Source organism: Rhinoderma darwinii, chromosome 10, assembly GCF_050947455.1.
Source record: "Rhinoderma darwinii isolate aRhiDar2 chromosome 10, aRhiDar2.hap1, whole genome shotgun sequence".
NCBI classification, from domain to species: Eukaryota; Metazoa; Chordata; class Amphibia; order Anura; family Rhinodermatidae; genus Rhinoderma; species Rhinoderma darwinii.
Window position 1 is genome coordinate 17,119,436 of NC_134696.1, and position 24,033 is coordinate 17,143,468.

The 24,033-nt window shown below is 41.0% G+C and overlaps 1 protein-coding gene across 5 annotated transcripts in view; it reads left to right on the plus strand.

The window, feature by feature from the left end:
- Positions 1 to 24,033, plus strand: part of PRDM16 (PR/SET domain 16) — a 500,485-nt gene that overhangs the window by 463,388 nt on the left and 13,064 nt on the right. For 3 of the 5 annotated variants that reach the window (XM_075839396.1, XM_075839395.1, XM_075839399.1), the window contains 8 exons: positions 12 to 110; positions 3,085 to 3,238; positions 5,848 to 7,249; positions 8,973 to 9,060; positions 13,779 to 13,948; positions 14,341 to 14,418; positions 19,267 to 19,436; positions 20,087 to 20,261. In XM_075839396.1, coding sequence (XP_075695511.1) covers positions 12 to 110; positions 3,085 to 3,238; positions 5,848 to 7,249; positions 8,973 to 9,060; positions 13,779 to 13,948; positions 14,341 to 14,418; positions 19,267 to 19,436; positions 20,087 to 20,261 — 2,336 coding nt within the window. The remainder of the gene's footprint in view (positions 1 to 11; positions 111 to 3,084; positions 3,239 to 5,847; positions 7,250 to 8,972; positions 9,061 to 13,778; positions 13,949 to 14,340; positions 14,419 to 19,266; positions 19,437 to 20,086; positions 20,262 to 24,033) is intronic. The other 2 variants (XM_075839400.1, XM_075839397.1) reach the window with 1 other exon arrangement.

A 24,033-nucleotide genomic window follows, 5' to 3' on the forward strand; every position in this document is an offset into this window, starting at 1 on the left:
GTCCTTTGCAGAACGAGTCCTGGTTCCCAAGTGATCTTCCTTCCAGATTACCCATATATTTGAACTGCAACAACAACACTGAAGCGGAACCTCACACACCTAAAGTAGACGTCAGTGTTATGACATAGTTACATTTATTGTATGATCACACACGGTCACAAGTGCAAGGTTTCGGGTGGCACCTTCATTAAATCTCCGAAACACTCTAAGTATCACATTGATAAGTGTTATGAGATTCCTTCTTCTGGTTGAACTGTGGTAAAGCCAAGAGGACTCAAAGAGCGCTTTTTTTTGTTCCTTAGGTATGCTCCCCATTCCTTCGGGAACATATCCAAAGAACGGTTAACATTCCTTGCATTGCATTGGTTAGATGACACCACCGTGGATCTCAGTTTGCTTTTCCTGTCTTCCTGCCAATGGAGTAAACCCAAGTGGCTTTATCTGGCCAAGGCATCTTGACTTGATCCATACATGTAATCAAGACAGTATAAGGAACAATGGTTGTCCGAATGCCACCACAGTTCCCCTTGTCAGAAGGACAGCTTTCAATAACATGAAAAAAAAAAGCAAGAAATACACGTGATATCTTATTTGCAGCTTCCCAAAACTTTGCACATTTGAACTTTAGGTGTGTGCTATATACTTTATGATATTCATTTCAGAAAAAAAAAAGTCAATTTTATTTTATGAAGGTTTCCATTTTCTCAGTGTTAATATAACTTGCAAATATTCCCATGTTCCTTTAGAACAGAGCTATGTCTCAATGGGTTACAGCACCATTTTACGGCTGCAGATTGGGGTTACATTAGAGTTTTTGGTATAACTATATAGAGTTTGCTCTATGAATCCAAAAACACTTTTTTCCCATTTTTGTTTTAAATAACCGGCCTTGGATACAACACAGCTCTGCTGCATGGTATTCCTTTAATATAGTTTCACCCATCGACAAAAATAGAAGAAATTGGGCAGCATATCCCAACCTATTTTTAGGCTGGGTTCACACATGCAGTTTTTTAAGCTTAAAGAGGCTCTGTCACCAGATTTTGCAACCCCTATCTGCTATTGCAGCAGATAGGCGCTGCAATGTAGATTACAGTAACCGTTTTATTTTTAAAAAACGAGCATTTTTGGCCAAGTTATGACCATTTTTGTAGTTATGCAAATGAGGCTTGCAAAAGTCCAAGTGGGTGTGTTTAAAAGTAAAAGTCCAAGTGGGCGTGTATTATGTGCGTACATCGGGGCGTTTTTAATACTTTTACTAGCTGGGCGCTCTGAAGAGAAGTAACATCCTCTTCTCTTCAGAACGCCCAGCTTCTGACAGTGCAGATCTGTGACGTCACTCACAGGTCCTGCATCGTGTCGGCCACATCGGCACCAGAGGCTACAGTTGATTCTGCAGCAGCATCAGCGTTTGCAGGTAAGATCGACTTACCTGCAAACGCTGATGCTGCTGCAGAATCAACTGTAGCCTCTGGTGCCGATGTGGCCGACACGATGCAGGACCTGTGAGTGACGTCACAGATCTGCACTGTCAGAAGCTGGGCGTTCTGAAGAGAAGAGGATGTTACTTCTCTTCAGAGCGCCCAGCTAGTAAAAGTATTAAAAACGCCCGATGTACGCACATAATACACGCCCACTTGGACTTTTACTTTTAAACACACCCACTTGGACTTTTGCAAGCCTCATTTGCATAACTACAAAAATGGTCATAACTTGGCCAAAAATGCTCGTTTTTTAAAAATAAAAACGTTAATGTAATCTACATTGCAGCGCCTATCTGCTGCAATAGCAGATAGGGGTTGCAAAATCTGGTGACAGAGCCTCTTTAAGCATTGATACTGAAGAGTCGATGCTAAAGAGAGTATCTGTATCAATCAGTCCTTTCTTTATACTTTTACTTCTTTTTGGATTCACTCCAGGTTTAGGCCCAAAAAAAAAAATGCACCAAAAACTGCATCAAAACTGAAGCCAGTCTTAAAAAGGTAGTAAAAGACAACTGTAATGTACACACCAGTACTAAAATGTTGCCTATAGGTCGGAAAGTCCTTTTAACCTCACTTTTTTCTGCCCAAATGTATACCTTACTCAGTCCATCTATATACTGAGAGTTTAGATGTTCGTATAATAGGTTCAAGTAAAATCTTATAATATGACTCCTGATCGGAACCGCTTATGGTGGACCGGTTCTAGAAATAGGCAATTTTTCACTTAAACCTGCCCACTATCATTATCTAATATAAGGGGATACATGAATTAGATGCCACTCTTATCTTGTGGCTCTTTAAGACTAGAAGTCTGATCACTGTATTTCTGTCATATACAGTAGATAAGTAAGATACAATTTCATCCATTATTTGTTTGCATCGAGTGAATTGGCTTCCCATTATTCTAGCATTCGGGTGACATAGTTGCAAAGGATTTTCCACCTAATACTTTTTACAAAAATTTAGCGATTTTCATATTTTTTCCTTGATATCGATTATAAGACTGATATGTGTATTCACTTTGCACTTTAAAACAATTATCACCCCCCCTCCCCCCCCCCCCCCCCCATGTCTGTGTCCATAAAACAATTCTATGTTCTATCCAGGGGTAATGGAAATTCCTGACTATCCTTTGTGTATATTACAGTTTGATAGTCTGAAATATAACATGACGTGTTTAGTAAGAACTTGCGATATAGCATGGAAAGGACAATAATTTAGTTATTCGAATTCAGAAAGCCCCTTATAGGAAACCCATAATATTTATATTATTGAGTGTTCTGCCAAAGTCCCTTAATTAACTTAAATGCAAATCCACAACTGGAATGTTGGATGTTCAGAAGTTGATCTAGTCAAAGCATCGTCTAGTAAAACTACGAGCTTTGCAATATATAGTGTTATTCTGGAGTCCAATTTATCACTCTGTAGCTAGAATAACCCATTGTTCTAAATGTAAAGAATAATAAGAATTTATAAAAGATTCTCCTTGTAATAGGTCATAGTGTACTCTCTCTATACTTTCCTTTATCATTAGAAACTACATATCAATTTATTTTTACATCTTGTAACGGGTAATTTGTATTTATTTTATTTTTTTTAGGTCTTCACTGACCCAAGCAACCTCCAGAGACACATCCGTTCCCAACACGTTGGAGCCAGGGCACACGCGTGTCCTGACTGTGGCAAGACTTTTGCCACCTCGTCAGGTCTCAAGCAACATAAGCACATTCATAGTACTGTCAAACCTTTCATATGTAAGTTGTCTTGCTCGTATTTAGAATTTCCATTCTTTCTGAGAATGTTCTCCAAGACTTTTTAATATGTAGATGTAATTAAAGTGTAACTTTGGGCAAAAACTGAAAAAGCAGCTTTAGGCCCCACACATGTACCACAACATATTCTGAAAAGTTGTACATACCTGAATGTCGTCATCCTCTACTAGGCCTCAGCTGAATCCTGAGCTGCCCATGACAACATGAAAAATGAGAGCCCCCTGTCTGGCAACATGAGAAATACTACAACTACCAACCACTTAATTGGACTGGCCAAAAGCTGAAATTTCATTTTTTGCCCGGGGAAGAGAACACAATACAGGTTTTTTTTCCAGCCATCCCCCCAAAAAAGACTTTTTGGTATTTCAGTGTTTTAAGTTTATTCATTTTTGGACAGGGTGGACAAAGACAACAGAGGGCCCCCATGCAAGAACAGAATATAGGCCCTTTGCGCTCTAATAGCTCCTATTATAGAGCACCCCCCATAAGTATCTCTAGCAATTCTCCAGTAATTGTTAGCTATGAAATTCATTAGTTCAGTTCCTTACGTGTAATCTAATAGAAAGTAGGATGCTGGTGCCTGTTTTCATTGCGGCAGTGGCCCCCCTTACCTACTAGGCCCATGTGTGGCTTCACCGGTTGCAAAAAGGGTATAAACCTCTTTCTGTATGACAATCTCTCTAATTCCTCGACGCCACTGGATCCTTGGTGTATTTTATAATATGATCGTTGTAAAACTCCTAGTCCTTATGATTCCATGTCCTTAGTAAAATTGACCTTAATGTTGATCAGTCTTCCAGTAGGGGTGAAGTCTAAACATATCATTCAACGGTCTAGTTGGCTGAGTTCTTGAAGATACATTTGAGTAAGTCTAGAATAAACGCTAGGTCACCGGTAGCATAGTCCCCACAGCCCTCACAAATTTTTACAATGGAATTTTAAGAGACTGTTATCTATAAGCTCTTGGACAGTCCTGGAAGTGTATACAGTACAAGATTTTAATGGAGATAATATAGGAAACTTGTTTATCTTGATGATTTGGAGATATGGAGTCTACCAGGTGACGCCATACTTTGTGTCATGCTCATTAGTTAGAATTCTCCCCTGTACTATGTAATATTACTCGATAATCATGACAAGACTGGAACTTATCCATTCACTAGGAATTTTTTGATGTCTGTGAGGCACTAAATAAATATTGCATCAGTCTGTGAAACGACTTCTTCCTTTGTGCTTCATTCCTCATCAGTGTCACGTCTTCCAAGTGAATGGATGTTCTGGGCTTTTTGTATACATTTTCCGTTTCTCTTCAATCAACTGTTCATTCCTCTACTGAGATAGAATACAAAGGCAGCTACACCTATGTAGATTTCAATTGTACAGATAATTTTTTATTATTTGTTTTTTATTCTTTTAAGCGGGGAATTATGTATTTATTTGTGTCTATTAAAAAGGGAACCCTGATTTGGAGCCCCAAATCTATTTGCAAAACATGTCTTAAGAGGGCATTTGAGACTTCCAGTAATATTCGCAGGTCAATCTACAATGTTCCTTAAGTTTTTTTAGACTGACAAATTATTATTTTGTTCCTTAAATAGAGCAGCTTCCAAGCCTCCGCCAAACCACTATACCTTTTCATCCCTGAATGCAACCCCCTCCCCAAAAGTCAGAATGTCCAGATGTGGGCAATGGAGCCATTTGCTTGTCTCTTCTTTATCCTGGTCCTCAGGACCCACCACTGGGAGCCCCATGACATTTCCATTAAAGTCAAAATAAAGAATAATAACATAGTCGTCATTTTCTGCTAGCAAAGTAATTTTTGGGACACGGTACATTGCCAACTCAGAACTTCACAGTGTGTTAATCCGCCATTCCCAACTGCAGATCCCGGGCAGTGAACCAACAATCGTCATGCTTTTATATATTGTGCAGCATCCTGGATAATAAATTATCTTGTATGGGTTCTCACGTAATATCCAGTAATAAAAATTTGGGATGTTAATGGGAATACAGGTCCATTTTTTTTAATCTGATTAAGAAAAAAGTAAACAAAACCTAAATTATAAGAGATAAAAAAAAAAAAGCTTGATTCTAGAAATTATTTTAATTCATTTTCGAAAACTCGAAACAATGAAAAAGACAGAGAAAATATTTAACCTTTTGGGTCAACCGCAATTGAATATTTTACCTACCACTTGATAATTATTTACATAAATGTATTTTTTACATAATTTCATAACCTTAATGTTGAGATTCATGAATGTTAGGTTAGAGCTCCATGGTAACACGAGTCCTCCTCAATTTACGGGTAAATTATGGCCACGAAAATTATCACGACTCATTACAAAAAATGTGTCCATGTCAGATTATTTTTTTTTACCAGGTCGGTAATGCTGTGATTGTACTCCGAATTGCAGATGACTTTGTGTTGCTGTGAAGCCTTAGCCTTGATTTAACAACATGTAAATTTTTCTCGACTTTGTTGATTATTTATATGTAAAATGAAAGAAATAACCAGATAAATTATGTTCACACAGTCTTTATGTTTTTATTTTATATTGCTTTTGTTTTGGTTTCTGTTGGTGTTCCAGGTGAGGTCTGCCATAAATCGTACACACAGTTCTCCAACCTGTGTCGTCACAAACGAATGCACGCAGACTGCCGTACACAGATTAAGTGTAAGGACTGTGGACAGATGTTTAGCACTACCTCCTCCCTTAACAAGCACCGGCGCTTCTGTGAAGGCAAAAACCATTACAATCCTGGTGGAATGTTTGGCCATGGTCTGCCCTTGACACCAAGTTCTTTGATGGACAAGTCTAAACCTTCTCCAAACATGAATCACGCTAGCCTTGCTTTCAATGACTATTTTTCTTCCAGGGCACATCCGGGTAGTTTGCCATTTTCACCTGCTCCTCCGCCTTTTCCTTTGGCACCAGGATTTCCAGGAATTTTCCCTCCTTCATTGTATCCCCGGCCACCTTTATTACCCCCTTCTGCGCTACTCAAAAACCCCATGAACCATACACGAGATGGAAAGCTTCCCAGTCCATTAGGTAATCCCCAACTTTCCCTTATGCCCTCTTTGAACAGCAACAATAGTAACCAGCCACTTTCACTGGAGGAAAAATTTGAAAACCGTATGGAAGATTCATACATAGAGAAACATAAGTCTAGGAGCAGCGATCTATCCGATGGAAGTGACTTCGAAGATGTGAACACAACTTCGGGGACAGATCTGGATACCACCACTGGGTCTGACTTAGATAGTGATATAGATAGTGAAAGAGACAAAAACAAAGAAAAGAGCAAAACCATAGAAAACAAACAAGACATTGTTAGTAGCTCTGTCTCTAGTAGTTCTAATAACAATATTACAGAGAGGCCATTCTTCTACTCTCAACATTCCTTCTTTCCTCCTCCAGAAGAGCAGTTACTTCCATCCATGGGGGCAGCAAATGACTCTATTAAAGCTATTGCCTCTATAGCAGAGAAATATTTTGGACCTGGATTTATGGGGATGCAAGAAAAAAAAATGGGTTCCCTCCCCTATCATTCCATGTTCCCCTTTCAGTTTCTCCCGAACTTTCCCCATTCTTTATACCCAGCTTTTACTGATCGGACAATGAATCACAATTTGCTGGTGAAAGCTGAACCAAAGTCTCCTAGAGACCTTCAGAAAGTTGGCAGCTCAAGTTCAGAGTCCCCGTTTGATCTCACGACCAAACCAAAAGAGATTAAGTCCCCCTTAATACCAACTAAGGTTTTGGCACAACCATCCTCAGGAGAGGAGCAACCTTTGGACCTCAGCATTGGTAACAGAAGTCGAGCCAGTCAAAATGGGGCAAGGGAGGCGCGTAAAAACCATATGTATGGTGACCGGAAAGCCATGTCTGGAGAAATGCTTTCAAAAATTCCTCCACCGCCTCTTCCTCAACAGCCGCCTCTTCATTACGCAAAACCTTCTCCCTTCTTCATGGACCCCATTTACAGGTATTAACATACCTTTACCTAATTCAGATGCGTATATTAAGTTGCATGGGAAATTATTGTAAATTGAGTGCTCATTTTTCCTGTTTGTTACATTTGAATACAAATTTTAACAATATTCTCCTTTATGTAGGGTCTGCACACAATCTGATGATCTATTTGTCGGGCTTATCTTCTCTCTTTGCTTGTGACACATATTATGGCTAGGTCTGTGCTCTGTCTCACTGCTAAATATAGTGCGGTGTTGACCAGTTTAATGAGCATCCTATCGAGGAAGGTTCCGATTATTTCACTGTCTTGAAGAGCTGAGGCTCCACCAAGAACGGAAAGGATGTTAACTCGTTAAATTACAGGAAATGTTCTCATCCAACTGCAGTATATCACGTATCAATGGGTCTGGCCCTGTTCTTGTCACACGAGCCGGATGGATTGAGATATTATGATTTATGATATTAATCTTCTGTAAACTTAGAAGTGTTACGTACTATGATTGATTCATTCAGGGATATGTTCTAGCTCTTGAGTACATACATTGCTATATAGGTACTGGATTGAAGCCTACTGTTTGCTCAGATCTGATATTTGCAACAACGGAAGTTTTATCTCAGGTTGATAAGCTAAAATAAGAAAGGAACATTGTACAATGCCTCATCCCCTATGCTTGTGTTAATGAAAGCATAAGCTGATGCAAATATATTGTGGAAAGACTATTTACTTCATGAACGAGCCATTTTAAGGGTTTAGAAGATGTCATTGGTGGTGGTGGCATGGCTTTGGGAGCCCAACCATTGGCTAGTATGAAGTGGGCACAGTGGTCCATTTTTTTTTTATTTTAAGATCTTTGGCTTTATGCAGCAGTCCCATTAACTTCAATGGGCAAAACTTACAGACTCGGGGATCAATGGCCCATTACTACTAGCGAAGGACGGGGGTCCCAAAACAAGAGCCCCCAATGATGGCATCTTCTAACATGTCAAAATATATATGAAAGGGGATCCTTCACTTGTGTGTTTCCTTTGTACTCTAAAAAAAAAATTCTAGAGATCCGTTATTTTTACTTTTTTACCTGCTATTTATTTTAAATATTTTTTGCATTGAACCTATGCTTAGTTATATCATTATACCTCTTACCAGCTCCTGGCAAATTCTACAGGAAAAATACCACAAACGTTACCTCGCAGTTTACAATCCAGTTCTGGATCTCCACAAGAACATGGAGACCAACAATTGTATTCTGTCGGCCACCTTATCTCACATGTTCTGACTGGCTGAAAAAAAATGATGGACGACTCCAGTGTCCAGCAGAGTTTTCCTTTAAAGGGATTGTACACTTTGGACAACCCCTTTTTGCATAAATGGGTTTCCCAATGATGGGCTGATAAGAATGAATATTAAGACACCCGCCATCAGCTGGTATCACTAATGGAAGCAGCTGGCGAGTACTCACTACAGCCCCACTCCAAGGGCAATTAAATATTGTGAGGTGCCCATTGAAATACAATGTAATATGCTCTTTGTAGCAGCTTTCTGCTCTGGCTGATTAGGGTGGGAGAGGGGGGTACCAAACCTATTGACTCAGAATGCCCTAATAGGCCATTTTAAAAGGGGCCATCTGAACCAAACCACCCATATATTGCTTCACTATTGCTATCATTAATATATTGTTATTCTGTTTTACAACTACTGTTATTATTTGGGGTACGTAACCCTATGTGTTGCTGTCCAGCAGGGTGGAAAAGCGAAAGGTGACAGACCCTGTGGGGACATTGAAGGACAAATATTTACGACCATCTCCACTCCTTTTCCACCCCCAGGTAAATGACTTCTTTCGTTTGATGTTTTTTTACATTACAATAACTCATTTCGTGAGGTCTGAATAACATTTCTTTCCAGTTGACTATCCAAGTGGTAATTTGGGGCTGAACGCAGACACCACACTCCAAGGTTTATAGACTTTGGGTCTAACACTATAGAGCTAAAAGTCAATGCCCGTTGACCTAATATGATCAGTTAGAGCATATAAGTTATCATTGGCCTGGTGACCTAGTATTGATTGGACCATTAAAATGAAAAATGGTGTCTCTATAGTTCTCCTCTGAATATGACATCCATCTTACAATAGTAGAATTCTACATCTATCCAGCTCATTAGATGGGAAGGTGAAAAAAAGAATGGATTTGACCATCCTAATGCATCCTTTATTGAGTAAAGTTGTTATTTCAATAGGAAGGGATTAAGTGCCTGTCAAAGCTCTCTAGCGTCAACAAGATCCATCAGCATAAATCTATGTCTGTGACAGTGGTCTCCAACATATGGCAATCCAGCTGTTTTGAAACTACAACTCCCAGCATGCTTTGACAGTCCAGATTGCCATACATACTAATATTCTGTGCCATAAAAATTATAATCTCATCAGTCCATTCGTTGACGGACTATCTTCATGTACAGCTACCATGGATTATGATGTAATCTATGTAGCCTTGAACCCACATGATCACAGCTGAAGAAGACCTAAGCTACTCGGTGACTTCATTGCTTAGAAGACAAAGAGATTTGAGGCCGTCGTCCAAGAACCTTGATTTTTTTTTTTTTTTTTTTTAATATATATTCAACAATGATATTTTTCAGGCAGGTCATTCTTCCAGAGAAATCCACAGAGTTTCCCACCTCACTTCTAAACATAGACCCCCTCATTGTTTCACATCCCCGCCAACTTATAGTTAATAACTTCCAGTGATTTTCCTTCTAGATGACTGGATAATGGCAGCTGGCCCGCCAGAAACATCCTGTGTTTGTCTGCTTTAAAATAGTGGTGAGATTTACTTGTAAAGGATCTGATATGACAGAGCAGCCAGTTAATACCAGCAAAAGGGGCTCAGGAAGAGTCTTGTAGTCCATATTGGTTAACAAACACTGGAGCGTCACCTATAGGTTATCAGAGAGATAAGCAGTGGCTACCATGGCCGGACTGCGCGCGCTCTGAGGTGCCATCAAATACTGCAGGATAGATAGACACAGCTATGTGAGAGCGATCTGTAGCTATGTGAGAGCGATCTGTAGCTATGTGAGAGCAATCTGTAGCTATGTGAGAGCGATCTGTAGCTGTGTGAGAGCGATCTGTAGCTATGTGAGAGAGATCTGTAGCTATGTGAGAGCGATCTGTAGCTATGTGAGAGCGATCTGTAGCTGTGTGAGAGCGATCTGTAGCTGTGTGAGAGCGATCTGTAGCTGTGTGAGAGCGATCTGTAGCTGTGTGAGAGCGATCTGTAGCTATGTGAGAGCGATCTGTAGCTATGTGAGAGCGATCTGTAGCTGTGTGAGAGCGATCTGTAGCTATGTGAGTGCGATCTGTAGCTGTGTGAGAGCGATCTGTAGCTATGTGAGAGCGATCTGTAGCTGTGTGAGAGCGATCTGTAGCTATGTGAGAGCGATCTGTAGCTGTGTGAGAGCGATCTGTAGCTATGTGAGAGCGATCTGTAGCTATGTGAGAGCGATCTGTAGCTATGTGAGTGCGATCTGTAGCTGTGTGAGTGCGATCTGTAGCTATGTGAGAGCGATCTGTAGCTATGTGAGAGCGATCTGTAGCTGTGTGAGAGCGATCTGTAGCTGTGTGAGAGCAATCTGTAGCTGTGTGAGTGCGATCTGTAGCTGTGTGAGAGCGATCTGTAGCTGTGTGAGAGCGATCTGTGGCTGTGTGAGAGCGATCTGTGGCTGTGTGAGAGCGATCGGTGGCTGTGAGAGCGATCTGTAGCTGTGTGAGAGCGATCTGTAGCTGTGTGAGAGCGATCTGTGGCTGTGTGAGAGCGATCGGTGGCTGTGAGAGCGATCTGTAGCTGTGTGAGAGCGATCTGTAGCTGTGTGAGAGCGATCTGTGGCTGTGTGAGAGCGATCTGTGGCTGTGTGAGAGCGATCTGTGGCTGTGTGAGAGCGATCTGTGGCTGTGTGAGAGCGATCTGTGGCTGTGTGAGAGCGATCTGTGGCTGTGTGAGAGCGATCTGTGGCTGTGTGAGAGCGATCTGTGGCTGTGTGAGAGCGATCTGTGGCTGTGTGAGGGCGATCGGTGGCTGTGTGTGAGCGATCGGTGGCTGTGTGAGAGCGATCGAGACGTGTGTGTGTGTGAGAGATTTTTATTTCCGGTTTGACCTCTCTAATAACCATTCACATAAAAATAGAAAATATTCCCATTTACTACAACGTAAGGACACTGGTTTCATTTGTAGCTTGTGTGCGCTTAGTGTAAAGAATAATGACGTCCTTAAGGATCTTTTAATGATTTTGCAGCCAAGGTTAAAAAATAAGTAGAAGTAATATTTACAGGCTGAGATTAATAATAATAATTTAAAAAAAAATAGATTTCACTTTAAGACTCTGGAGACGGCTTTATTCGAGACATTTTTATGGAGAAGAGAAACATGACCACCCCCTGCTGGTCAGTCAGTGCAGGGATACGGCTCAAGTTCCTGCCCTGTGCCATTGGACATGTTCCCTCAACTCATTTTCTACCTCTCCTGTTGCTCAGTCACTTAGAAATAGTCACTTGGGGCTAAACTGTAGAACTTACTTGAGTTTTATGTTGGTCTTTTCGGCCTGTACGCACCGTGGGGCATAAATCTATTGATTTAAACAGTTTATGGCTAATTACTATATTTAATAGGGTTCATGAGTGGCTGCCAGCGTGCTACAATTTATATTTGGTAATTACAACAGCTTTTTAATAATGATATCTTTCTAAAACAATGTCTTGACTGCAGTTGTCCCGAGAGTCTTGCTTAATGTATTGTAAACGTGCAAAAGGTCAGCCCTTGTTGTACAATAGACCATCTAGTATTTGATGTATGGCTTCCTGCGATTTTCCGCTCCTTCACCGTCTCCTTTGCTGTTTCTTTGGCTTCGGTTCAAAGTTGTATTTCATTTTCTCCTCAAAGCAATATAATCTGCAAGAAGCTTCTTCAAGTATTAACTGTAAAAGCAGAGGTTATGTTCTCCAGGAGAACGCAGATTTAGAAACGACGATCAAATTACAGAATTGTAGATCAGTTATCGGATCTATGTTATGCTTGCTGGAGAGATACAGCCCCTTCATTACATTGCGAACAATCCCTTTAAAGGGCAATTCCATTAACAATTTAATATTAACATTAAAGGGGTTGTCAAGTTTAGAAAACTGATTTTCATATCCCCTATGAGGAAAATGTTGAGTTTATAAAGGGGGATCCTCTCTGCAGGATGCTCATCTCTTGACCAGAGCGGAGAAGGTCCACAAAAAGCATCTCTTGCTCTGGAGGACTTGTCCAGTCTTGCCTTACACAGACAATACATCGATATTAATGTAAACTGTGTAATTCTTCATTTGCCCTGTGGAGGCGCTGCAGGGAAATTGAACACTTACTGCCAGGTTTCTCCATAGATTACAGCTGATCACTGGGGATCCCAGCAGGGGGAGACTTTGTGACCAGCTTATTGTAACAGGATATTTTTAATAAGTAGGGATTTTTCAAAGAGGATAACTCCTTTAACTCATGTAAGTTATACAAAATACCATTATTTTTTTACTAAGAAGGTAACTCCCATCATGTCTCAAGATAAAGCACAGACTTCGTGTTTTACTTACAAAGGGTGGAGCTTTATCCTGTGTAAGTAAAACATGCTGAGTAATTTGACTTAGGCGCTTTTTACACGGTTCGACATGGGCCATGCAAAAGAGTGCCAATGCATGAGACTGCTCGTTTGCTCCTTTTTCCTGGAGCAATGCATGGGGACAAGCAATCATTACTACGATCGCTCGTCCCCATACATTTCCATCATGTTGGCAGCACGTCTCAATGTTTACACGGGGAGATGTGCTGCCAACGATAATATTTCAGTCTGCATAAACGATACGATCAGCTGTTCATTGACTGATCGTTGCCCTGTTTACACATGGCAATGATCGGGAACGAGCCTTCATATGACCGCTCATTTGCCCTATAATTGGCCCGTGTATAATGGCCTTTACAGAGATGTAGCTGAGTTTTCCTTCACTTGGGGCAAAGATAGTTTGCTGACCGAGCCCTGTATCTAAATACCCTGTCTAAGGCAGAGTGACTGAATGGTGCCATCCCTCCAACACCCAGGACCTGGGGCAAATGCCACACTTGCCCCCTTAATAGCTACACCTCTGCTTACTTATATGAGCATACAAATGGGGAAAGATAAGTGATTACTGCTCTGAGCACGTTTTCAACTCCAATAAATGATTGACACTTTTTAGGACCTTACAGCCTTGGCCTGCATCCATCTTCTAATATTTCGTACCTAGGATTTTGCATCTCTAAAGTTTCGGAATGCCCCTGGCTTGTCAAACACACACATGCACCTACTGTCCTACAGAGAGTAACTTGGCTGAAAACGTGACCTGTAAAAAGGATACCAGAACGTTCATATATCCTACATCAGGTCCTGAAGCTGTGGTATAAGGAAACAGGTTATCGTGAATCCTAAATATTATTCTCCTTACCAGATCTTCTAACGTATTCTCTATTATTATCTATAGATGTCAGCCATTGAAACTATGACTGAAAAGCTGGAAAGCTTTGCCAACTTGAAAGCCGACACAGGAAGTTCATTACCCTCACTCCCGCACCACCCTTTCAACTTTCGCTCCCCACCCCCAACTCTATCAGATTCAATCCTACGGAAAGGAAAAGAACGCTATACTTGCAGGTACATTACCCATGATGCCTAGCCAATCTACTCATAATGTATTTACCACCCAAACATCCCATCAATGTTCTCCTGTATTACAATTCTTATTAAATAAATATTTTTATATGATATGAATACTTACTGGTATCATTTGGTCAGTGGCCCATTCTTTTACTATGGGTTCGAAACAATCTCGCACCATGATGTTGATCTGATGTTGAGGGTCCTTTTCTGATGTCAGTCAGAAGATGATCTTAACATTGCCAGGGTCTTAGAATCTAGAGTATCTTGCTGATCTCCAAGGACTTAACAAACCAGGTCCCTCATGTCTCCACGTTGGATGAGGATCCTTAATAAGGGTCAAGGTCTGGCCATGTATATATATTAATTGTGTTTTGTCTCATTATCAGGTACTGTGGCAAAATCTTTCCAAGATCTGCAAATCTAACAAGACATCTCAGGACCCACACAGGAGAACAACCATACAGGTGGGATAAAGCAACATTTCTTTATACTATAAGTCGAATATGTTCGACTTCATGCTTACTCTAGCATGGTCAGGTTCCACTGTAAAGCCAAAAATGCATGCAACAATTCTGTAGCATCCCATAACTCTTCGTATAATACCAAACAACAAAACCGTTCTGATCTACGGGACCAGACACTGAGTAACGGTTGGACATGTTTTGAATGGGGTTCAGGGACCATTTTTATAATTTTTTTTACATGGCCCTTTTAGATCTCTGGATTTTCAAGGTTATTTCAATAGTGCTGCCATAGGAATGAATTTGTCTGTGCTCTGCATGAAGAGTTCAGGAGACCCCATTGTTGTAACGATAAGGTGGTTTGTAAACTGGGTACCAGTTTATGACCCGACCTTATCATTACAACAATGGGGTTTCCAGAGGTCTTCATGCACATCACAGACCCAATCATTCCTATGGAACTGCTAGACGTGCAAAAGATAGATAAAACCCAGAGGGTGACTTGAATAACACGCAGTCTTACAACAAATCGTAGAACTATTCATCTATGTTACTCAAAGAGGCGGAGCTGTGACAACCTCTGATTGAAACAGAGAGTGGTTGTCCTCAATCACCAATGGTCAACCATCATCACAATGCCAATTTGTTACACTAAAGTAATATGCATGTTGACTGATCCCAAGTTTTTGTAGACATCATGAAGGGGAATCTTTAAACCCCTGCGCCCATTATGTCATGGAACAATGTCCGGCTTTAAATTGGGCATTTTATAATTTCCCAACATTCAGCTTCCCCCATTAACCATTCCATCAATGCCAGATAAGGATTAGTCCTTAAATCTCTTCCAATAAATCTCAATGATGCCACGTACTCGTAGATGTTTCATTGGTTGCAGTCTCATGAGAACAGTCAAGCCTTAAAAATGGCTGCCACCATGATAGATGGACTTGATATGCACGTCCAAGAGAAAGTGGTCCAACATAATCTTAGCGATAGCAATGAATTATTTCCCTTGGCTTGTCCCAGAAAAAAAGTAATATATGTATTTTGTGTAAGTCTTCGGCTATAGACTGACTTCTGGTCGAAATAGTTCCCCGGAGATCCGATGTTTATAGAACAATTTAATTGTCATCGATTTCTTTCACCCTCTGACAACTGTGACTGTCAGCTTAATTGTTTTGAAAGTTTGTTTTGCGACCGTCTGTTCCATCTTGTGAAAAAGTCCGCTCAGCGATTTGCTTGGAATGAATTTTCAAAAAATAATAATGATAATTTTTGCCTCAGTATGTTCACATCTGCAAGCTCAGAAGGCTCAATTACGAACATATAAAATAATTAAAAAAAACAAACAACTAGAATACAAGACAGTCATGTGGTTGTGAGTGACTAATAGGAAATATTATAAATCATAGCTGGCAGTGATTGGTAAATGTTATGTATGTTGGAATTATCGAGTTTTGTCCTAATTTGGCTTCTGCGGATTTGGCGTTCATTTAAAGGGAAGTTGTGTGAGGATTAAGCTCAGCATATTGTGAAATAAAAATCTAAAACTGAATACAGATGTTTGATTTGCGTACAGGGTCGGGTTGGATCTGTGCATTGCATCACCTCTCAATACCGGAAGGGGGCGCCACATGCCCCGTTGGCCAGGGCACTCAGAGTTTGCACCCTGAACCTACGTTGGGTGCTGAAACCTATGAAGAGGCAGCTGCACAGGATGCAGCTACACAACCCTAGTTTGAGTAGTCATTCTTATATGGGCACAAACTATCCCAAATTGTAAGGAGGTAGGAATCTATAGAAGGATCTGCATGGGGCTCCAACCAACCAGCCCAGCCCTATTTGTGTGCATAGATTGAGACTTTATAAATTCCTACAGAGTCCTTATGTGCCCAGTTTTCAAGTGGAACGCACTGAAAACAATCAGATTATTGGCATAATTGGGACAGCAGCAGTAGAGGAGTGAGTTGATCTTGAAGGAGGCAGTGACCTGTCAACTAATGGGATTATATTACTGTAGATAGGGACATGGTCATGATGCAAGCAGAGAAATGAAGTCCATTGAATGGGTCACAGACTAATAGTAGAAGGAGCAGGTTCTTCGGCAGCACCAAGTATTTCAGGAGAGGAGTGTGTTGACTTTGCAGAAGGCCGTGACCTAGGATTATGTTGGTGAAGTCGGGGCTGAATGTGACCGGGGCAGTGCCATGATGTGAGGAGGGGAATGAAGGCCACAGACAGCGAGAGGGTGGAAGGAGCATATTCAGAGCAGGGCAGAGTATTTCAGAAGATAAGTGATTTTGAATCTTCCACTACTACTTACTTTTGCAGTATTGTGCTTATCATATGAACGTCCTTATTATGTACATGGTCTGCTTCACAGTAGCCATGACCGTTCGGTCCATGAACATTTTCCATCTTCCTATGCAACAGAATAAAATATTATAGGACATCTAAATGATCAAGGACGATATTGTGCGTTACTGAGGGACCAGAGTGTAAATTTATTAGGTGACACGTTGGCACCTTCAGCTGTCTCAGAGTTAAGTAGCTAAGATAAAGTATCAGAACCGGCCAGGATTAATTTGTCTTAAACATGATTTTAATCTGCCCGGTAAACCAACACCTGTCAGCTTTAGAAAACATTTACGCCTTTCTCTCCATTTAAGCAAACAGAACAGTGGATGGTAAGACGCGAGCTGAATGACTTAAGTAAACGGACGGGAATTAATCATTATCCTCTGATTTTTATGTGCTGGAATAAGTGCGATCTAAGTGTGAGGTAGCAGGGACCAGCCTTCCCTACTTCATTAAAGAAAACATCAGCTTGTTGCCAATTTTACCTGCCAAAAATGTTTTAATTTGTGACTTTGGTTCTATTTATGTTACAGTCTGGAGGTTATTTTTACTTTTTGTCTGTAAAAAATTGCAATTTTTCATCATTGGGAGCAGAGAGCTGCGCCTCTCAACTAGAGCCTCTTCTGGTGACCCAGGGGCCAGATCACATGGTGCATTAAAATGGGGCATAAGAAGTTACAGCAAGGTCACATAATCCACTATAGATTTTGGGGTATACATGGTCCATCGACCTGACTTTACTGTTCACAGCATATGACATTAGCTCTTCTCCTATCTGGCCATTTTGGAACCAGGCAATTCCTCTATTCTCCAATCTATGTTCTATCATGAAGCCTTGAGACCATCACAGCTGGCTGGACACAACTAGAGTTAATGTAATATGTTGTGGAGGTACTGTCTAAAAAAAAAATATGGGCAAGACATCTCTTAGACCACTGCTTCCAGCTAAGGAATCCCCCTACCCCATTCTCTGATATGAGGAAGAAAGGAACTGGTAAACCCTCTTAGCATCCCAAAATTATTCCTGGAGTGGTCATCACCCCCATAACCGTCTAGAAATTGTGAAACCCACCCTTGTGTCAAGACATTTACTGAGCAACACTAGCTCATTCTAAAGAGCATTTAGCGTGGAAAAAGTTGGATAGAGTTTCTCAGAAAATTCATTAGATACAAGGGAAGTTACCAAAAACTTCATCCAAAAATTAATTTATTTTGGTAACTTTCAGTTTTTGATACTTTGGCTGCAGGAACATGTCTTGGATCTAGCGATGAGTAAATCAATTTTCCTCAAATCTAATTTGGTAATTTTCCATAATTCTGGAATTTGCCAAATTCTGAAACTTTTGGTGTTTGTTGTGCATAAATCACAGCAACATGGCGGCATATTGTGACACAGAATGCAGCTACACACCCTTGTTTATTGTATGGGCAGTGTTATTTGGCCACCATTTGGCTTCCCCCAATGCCTTGCAGGCAACCTTCCCAAAATGCACTGTGGTTATCCATCCCTCTACCCATTTATGTTGCTGTCACTTGGCGTAAAAGCGTGAAAGGGGATGGATTTTACATAGATACAGTCCTAGAAGACATCAGCGAGTCAGACAAGAATTTTCAAGCAATCGGGGCACTTTTGATTCACAACAAATTTAGTTGGACCGAATTTAATTTGATGGCCGACTCTGCTGAATCGGACCTGAAACTCATTTTTGGGAATTCGCTCATCTCTACTTGGATGTCTGGTCCTTCAGACTTGTCCATGAGACAGATAATCAACTTTGCACTCCAAGGGGAGGAAATTGTCATAGTTACGACTGTCCATCGGTAAAATACAAGCCCCATTCTTTTCTGTTTAGCTACTGGAACAAAGTTGTTTCCTATTTCCTGTAGCTTTCTCCATTGCTGTCATAATCAAAAGCCACTTCTTCTGTATTCTTAATCCCCACCTCCGACCCAACCTCTACCAGCCACTACCAAGTCCCCACACACACTATCCGTGTATATATAGAGAGCTGCAGAAGTTATAGGACATGTTAGGACTGTGGTCCTGATTCAATGTCTCATGATATTGCATGTGGGATAAGGAGCAACAAGCAGACTGTCTGACCATTCTGGCATCAACTACAGTCCCAGCAGGCAACAGCCTTCACCATATAGTCCGAGCCCTAATAGTGGTTTTACTATATGAAGCCCCTTGCTCACCATCTGCGAGGGCTTTAACCATCGGCCAGAGGGTTAAGGCTTACAGAGCAAAAAACTTTGGCACAATGTCCTATATGTTTCTCCCATATTGTTGAATGTTGTGCTTTGTGATTGACGCACCTGCTGAGGGCTACAAAGAAAGTCATCAGGGGCTACATACTTTCCTTATCTCCACATAACTGGCAGGGCAAGCTTGACCTTTTGTTACATTCGAAAGGTGGAGAATCAGAGGGTAATAGAAGAACTCAAACAAAAATGTTGCATTTTTGAATTTTTTTTCCTTTGTTTTTACAGATGTAAATATTGTGACCGGTCTTTTAGCATTTCCTCCAATCTCCAGCGGCACGTACGGAACATACATAACAAAGAGAAGCCTTTCAAATGCCACTTATGTAATAGGTGCTTTGGCCAGCAGACAAACTTGGATCGACATCTTAAGAAACACGAACATGAGAACGTTCCAGGTATGTAGTAGTAGTATTGGGTAATGCACAGAAATCACTAATGGGATAGTATCCGTATAAGAAGGATAAAGTTGGGATCATTGCTCTGCTACCCTACCCTCTTGACTATTTCTATGGTTCCTGAGATCGTAAAGGCCTTTTCTCTATCAAGGTAATGCAGCTGGCTCTTTAGAGTGTGTGAATAGGCCCAGAACTTGGGTTTCTAAAGTATCCAACACTGGCTAGTGGACTTTCCTGGACTTGAGGAGCCTCCACTTCTTTTTAGACATGTGTGGGGAGTGAGCTAGAGGTCTGACAACCTTCTTCCCATGATCCAGCTAAGCATGCCAGACTGTCTCTAGGCTTTAAAGACCATGATGCATTTCACCAGAGCATTAAATCTAAACTTCACTGGTCTGTGACGGTCTTCACAGGCGAAGACTTCACCAGTCATCCTGAGGGAGGGAATGTGAAGTGACAATTACTCTGGCTGCCCCAAAATGATGCCACCTCTCTAGCCACCACTCATACCATTACATTGGGGTGGTCCATCAATGGACATTTTTTGGTGACCTATGGCTGGAAAAGATTTTATAATAACTAAGACTTTACACTTGTTTGGTTGTGTTAATAATTCTTAACTTTTTCTGATTTTTCTATTTCCTGTCCAGTGAGTCAGCACTCAGGAGTAATTGGAAATCACCATGGAACTAGCGTCTCATCCCCAAATTCTGAATCAGAAAACCATGCACTTTTAGATGAAAAAGAAGATTCCTATTTCTCAGAAATCCGAAACTTTATTGCAAATAGCGAATTGAATCAAACTTCAAGTCTAGGAGAAAAAAGGTAAAAAAAAAAAAAAAAGTGTTCAAAATTAGATTTTTTTTATTTATTTTTTTACTAGCTGTATAGTTATGTGTTCTGAGACTCGGCCTTGGTTCTTTCAAACTGACATCATTTCCTAAGTGATTCAAGATATTTTGGCTCGGCAACTGTGAATAAATTACGAGACCCTGTAAGAAAATTGTATTATGTCACTGAATATCGGGGAGGGGCTTTGTGTTTAATCAGGCAGCGTGCGTATAAAATGTGATGTCCGCTGACCCCTCTGTTCTTAGCCAGCTGCAATGAAGAAGGTTGCCAGTTCTACAAAAACTTTCCTTAGGATGAAACTTGGAAGAAGAGCGACCACCAGGTGCAGCCTATAAATCAAATCATAGGATTAAGACCGTCTTAAATAATGGTTATTATTCAGGGAAATGTTGTGATCTCCTGAAATAAAAGGTCAAGACTGTTGTCTTTTCTGTGTTAATACTTGTCTGTTAAGCCTAGATGTAGCAGAGCTGTGCTTGACATTTGGTCCAACTCTGTGATATTACAATGTATTTGCGGTAGTTTTACATCGGACTCCTAGGTAACCTGTGTTATCGTTATTGCACAACATAGTTCACAGATTCCGTCAAGTCACTAGACCACTTACTGCTCTTCTGTAAATGTCCAGTTTCGTCCTGACCTGACACCGTGATTTTCTGCCCCAATGTTTTAGAGTTTCGGCCAGTGACATAAGGTGGCCCTAGATATAGGATATCTGTTGTTCGAATGATCATTTGGCCACCAATTCTCTATTCTGATTATCGTTCATGCTTGACATGGTCATGGTATTTCAATGGAGCCGGGGATAGGCTGCTGCCAGACACCTCTGGCACGGCTTATCTTTTTGTGGCTGCAAGACAGGAACAGCCATACTTTCAAATCTTTGGTTCAACCAATGACCGGATTCGCCAATGAAGGCTTTTTCTAGGCGTCAGAAACACTATTTAGTTATCAAATCTCAACAACTTCAGAAATTGAGTAATAAAGCTTTACTAGCCACGAGTACAACTTCAACCAAAGATCAGATATGTGGTCAAAGGACAACATTAGTGGGAATCTATGACCTGGGACATTCATGATTTCCAGAACAATGCTACATGGACCTAAAGCTCTTCTGAGATGGTTGGTCAATCACTAGACTTCTTGAGAAGCACCATTTCTCCAGAAGTACTCGTCTTTCTTGAAGTCTTGGGGCTTCCAAAGAAGGGTCAAAGATTTTGAATTTAAATTCTTAGAGTTGGAGAATTTCAGGTTTACACCCAGTAATATTAGCTGAAAACCCATTACATTGTGTGATGACTTCAGGATTAAAGTGCTATATAGGGGCACAGAGAGGCTGAATCTCTTATGTGCACATAAATTGGAAATTACCATCAGTTATTACACGGTGCAGGGAGTCCCAGCAGGATTGTGCAGAAATAATCACTGGCAGATGTTCTCCTGCAGCCACTAATAGGGAGCGGGCCAACAATTCCACTTACTGGATCAGTGATTAAAAAGATCTGTAATGGTTTAGATAGATACAGTAGGTGGAAAGAGACGATGGATAGATTAGATCGATACAGTAGATGGAAAGAGACGATGTATAGATTAGATAGATACAGTAGATAGATGTGAGAGAGATGATAGACCTGTAATGGTCTAGATACATAAATAGATAGATATGAGATAGTTTATAGATAGATATTGATATGAGACTACATAGATACATAGATAGATAGATATGAGATAGATGTAGCATCCACGGCCGCGGACCATCAGGATTACTCACCCCCCGACGGCCGCAGCCATGGATCGGTGAGCGCTGGACCGCATCTCCTCCCTAGGAGACGCCAGCGTTTCACTTCCGCTCTGTTCTGCTGTGTCCCATAGGGTGCGCACATGAAAATAATCATCTATTAGCCCATGATCACCCTGGACTATAAGAAGGGCCCTGCCCCTTTGCTCCTTGCCTGAGCGTTGTTGTGATAGATAGATAGATAGATCTGTAATGGTCCAGATCGATCAATGGATATGAGATCGTTTATAGATAGATATTGATATGAGACAGATAGAAAGATATAGATAGATATTTTGAGATAGATAGATATGAGATCATTTATAGATAGATGTCTTACCTATAGATAGATCTTAGATACTTTAAATTGCGTCTAATGTGACACAGTCATCATATGGTTAATAGCATTTTGTATATTTTCCCCATTCCTGGCTATTACTTAGAAAGTGTCATCTCAGAGTCTGATTGCTTGGCAGATCAATAGGAAACTGGCCCAGGCAAAGTGCTTCTTATAAGCAAGACACCAGGCACCTATATCCAGATGTAAATGAATGCAATCTGCTATTACTCTGGGGGTGTATCTGGGCCGGAGCCCGCTGGACACCGCTGGACAATTGTCACCTGCTGAGAATTTATGGTGCTGCGTATTTGCTGGCAACTTTCCAGATTTTGTGATTGAATATAAAGCACTGGCAGCATGAGCTTACCCGGCTTGTCACAGACGGCCATGATGGAGATTGTCTGCAATCCATCCACCCTCTTGGATGATATCATTACTCTGTATAAATTTTATGTGAATAATGACCAATCAGCTTTTCAAAAGTTAACCTATCCTGCACAGCAAACGGCCTCCGGCAGATGTGAGTGAGCTGTAATTTACAGCCAATAGTTACCGCCATCTAGTGGACTAGTTATCAGAAAGAATAAGAGATATTTCTTTGGGATCAGTAAATACTGGAACGCCCTTTTTATTCCTGAAACCTGGCCTCCTGGGATGATGCTGCATCCCAGGTGATCGCTGCAGGCTGCAACGTCATCCAGGGAGGCCGGACCGAACTGCGATTGAAGGAACGCGACGCCATAACAACGACCTATGTAAGTATGAGGGGTTTTTACTGCTGCATTCCTCAGTAGAAATTCCGTTTAAAAAAAACGCACCACATGGTGTGGTTTTCGAACTAAATGTACTGCGGGTTCCAGATCGGATAAGCTGTGTGGTTTTTACGCCGCGTATCCGTCCGTGGGAACCCGGCCATACATTTTTACCCTCTTCTGTGCAGAAAAGAGTATAGGAGAGATAGCTAATGTATGGCGCTATTTTTTCGTCACTGTTTGGCGGTATTATTCAGGTTTTCTGTTGGACTATTATTGGGCCAGTATTATGCAGCATTATTGGACAGCCTCCCCCAAACATTTGCTTGGTGACTTCCACAATCCTTGATCCAGTCCCATTAGTGACAGATGCCCGTCAACAAAAAAAAATAGTTCCTCCTACTTTACATTGGTTGATCATCATTATAAATACTTTTTTAGTAAAAGTTGTTTCTACTTTTGTAGTAAATAGCCCGTCCTATGACCAGAGCTTTCTGAAAATCTACCCTATAAACCACACATTCAGCCTTAATCTCCAAAGTCTGGGAGATTTACAGAGTGTGAAGGATGAAAATTGTCTGTGTGTGTGGAGCCGGGACTGCAGCGAGTCCATTATTAGGCTGAAATTAAGTGGCTAGTATATTAACGAAGGACATTGCATTAATCATCCTGATAGGACAAGAGGTCCCTTTCTTCATAGCTCAATCATGAGCCTTCACCAGCAGTGTGACCGGCCCTCAGATCACTCCGTCCCCGCTGGGGCCTGCAGCCTGCAGTTGTTTATGTAGAAGCTGGAAGGTGTAGGAAGCTTTCAACACAATTTTAACACTGTTTTTGTTGAGTTCGTTTCTCAGGCTCTTAGGGTAAAAAAAGACC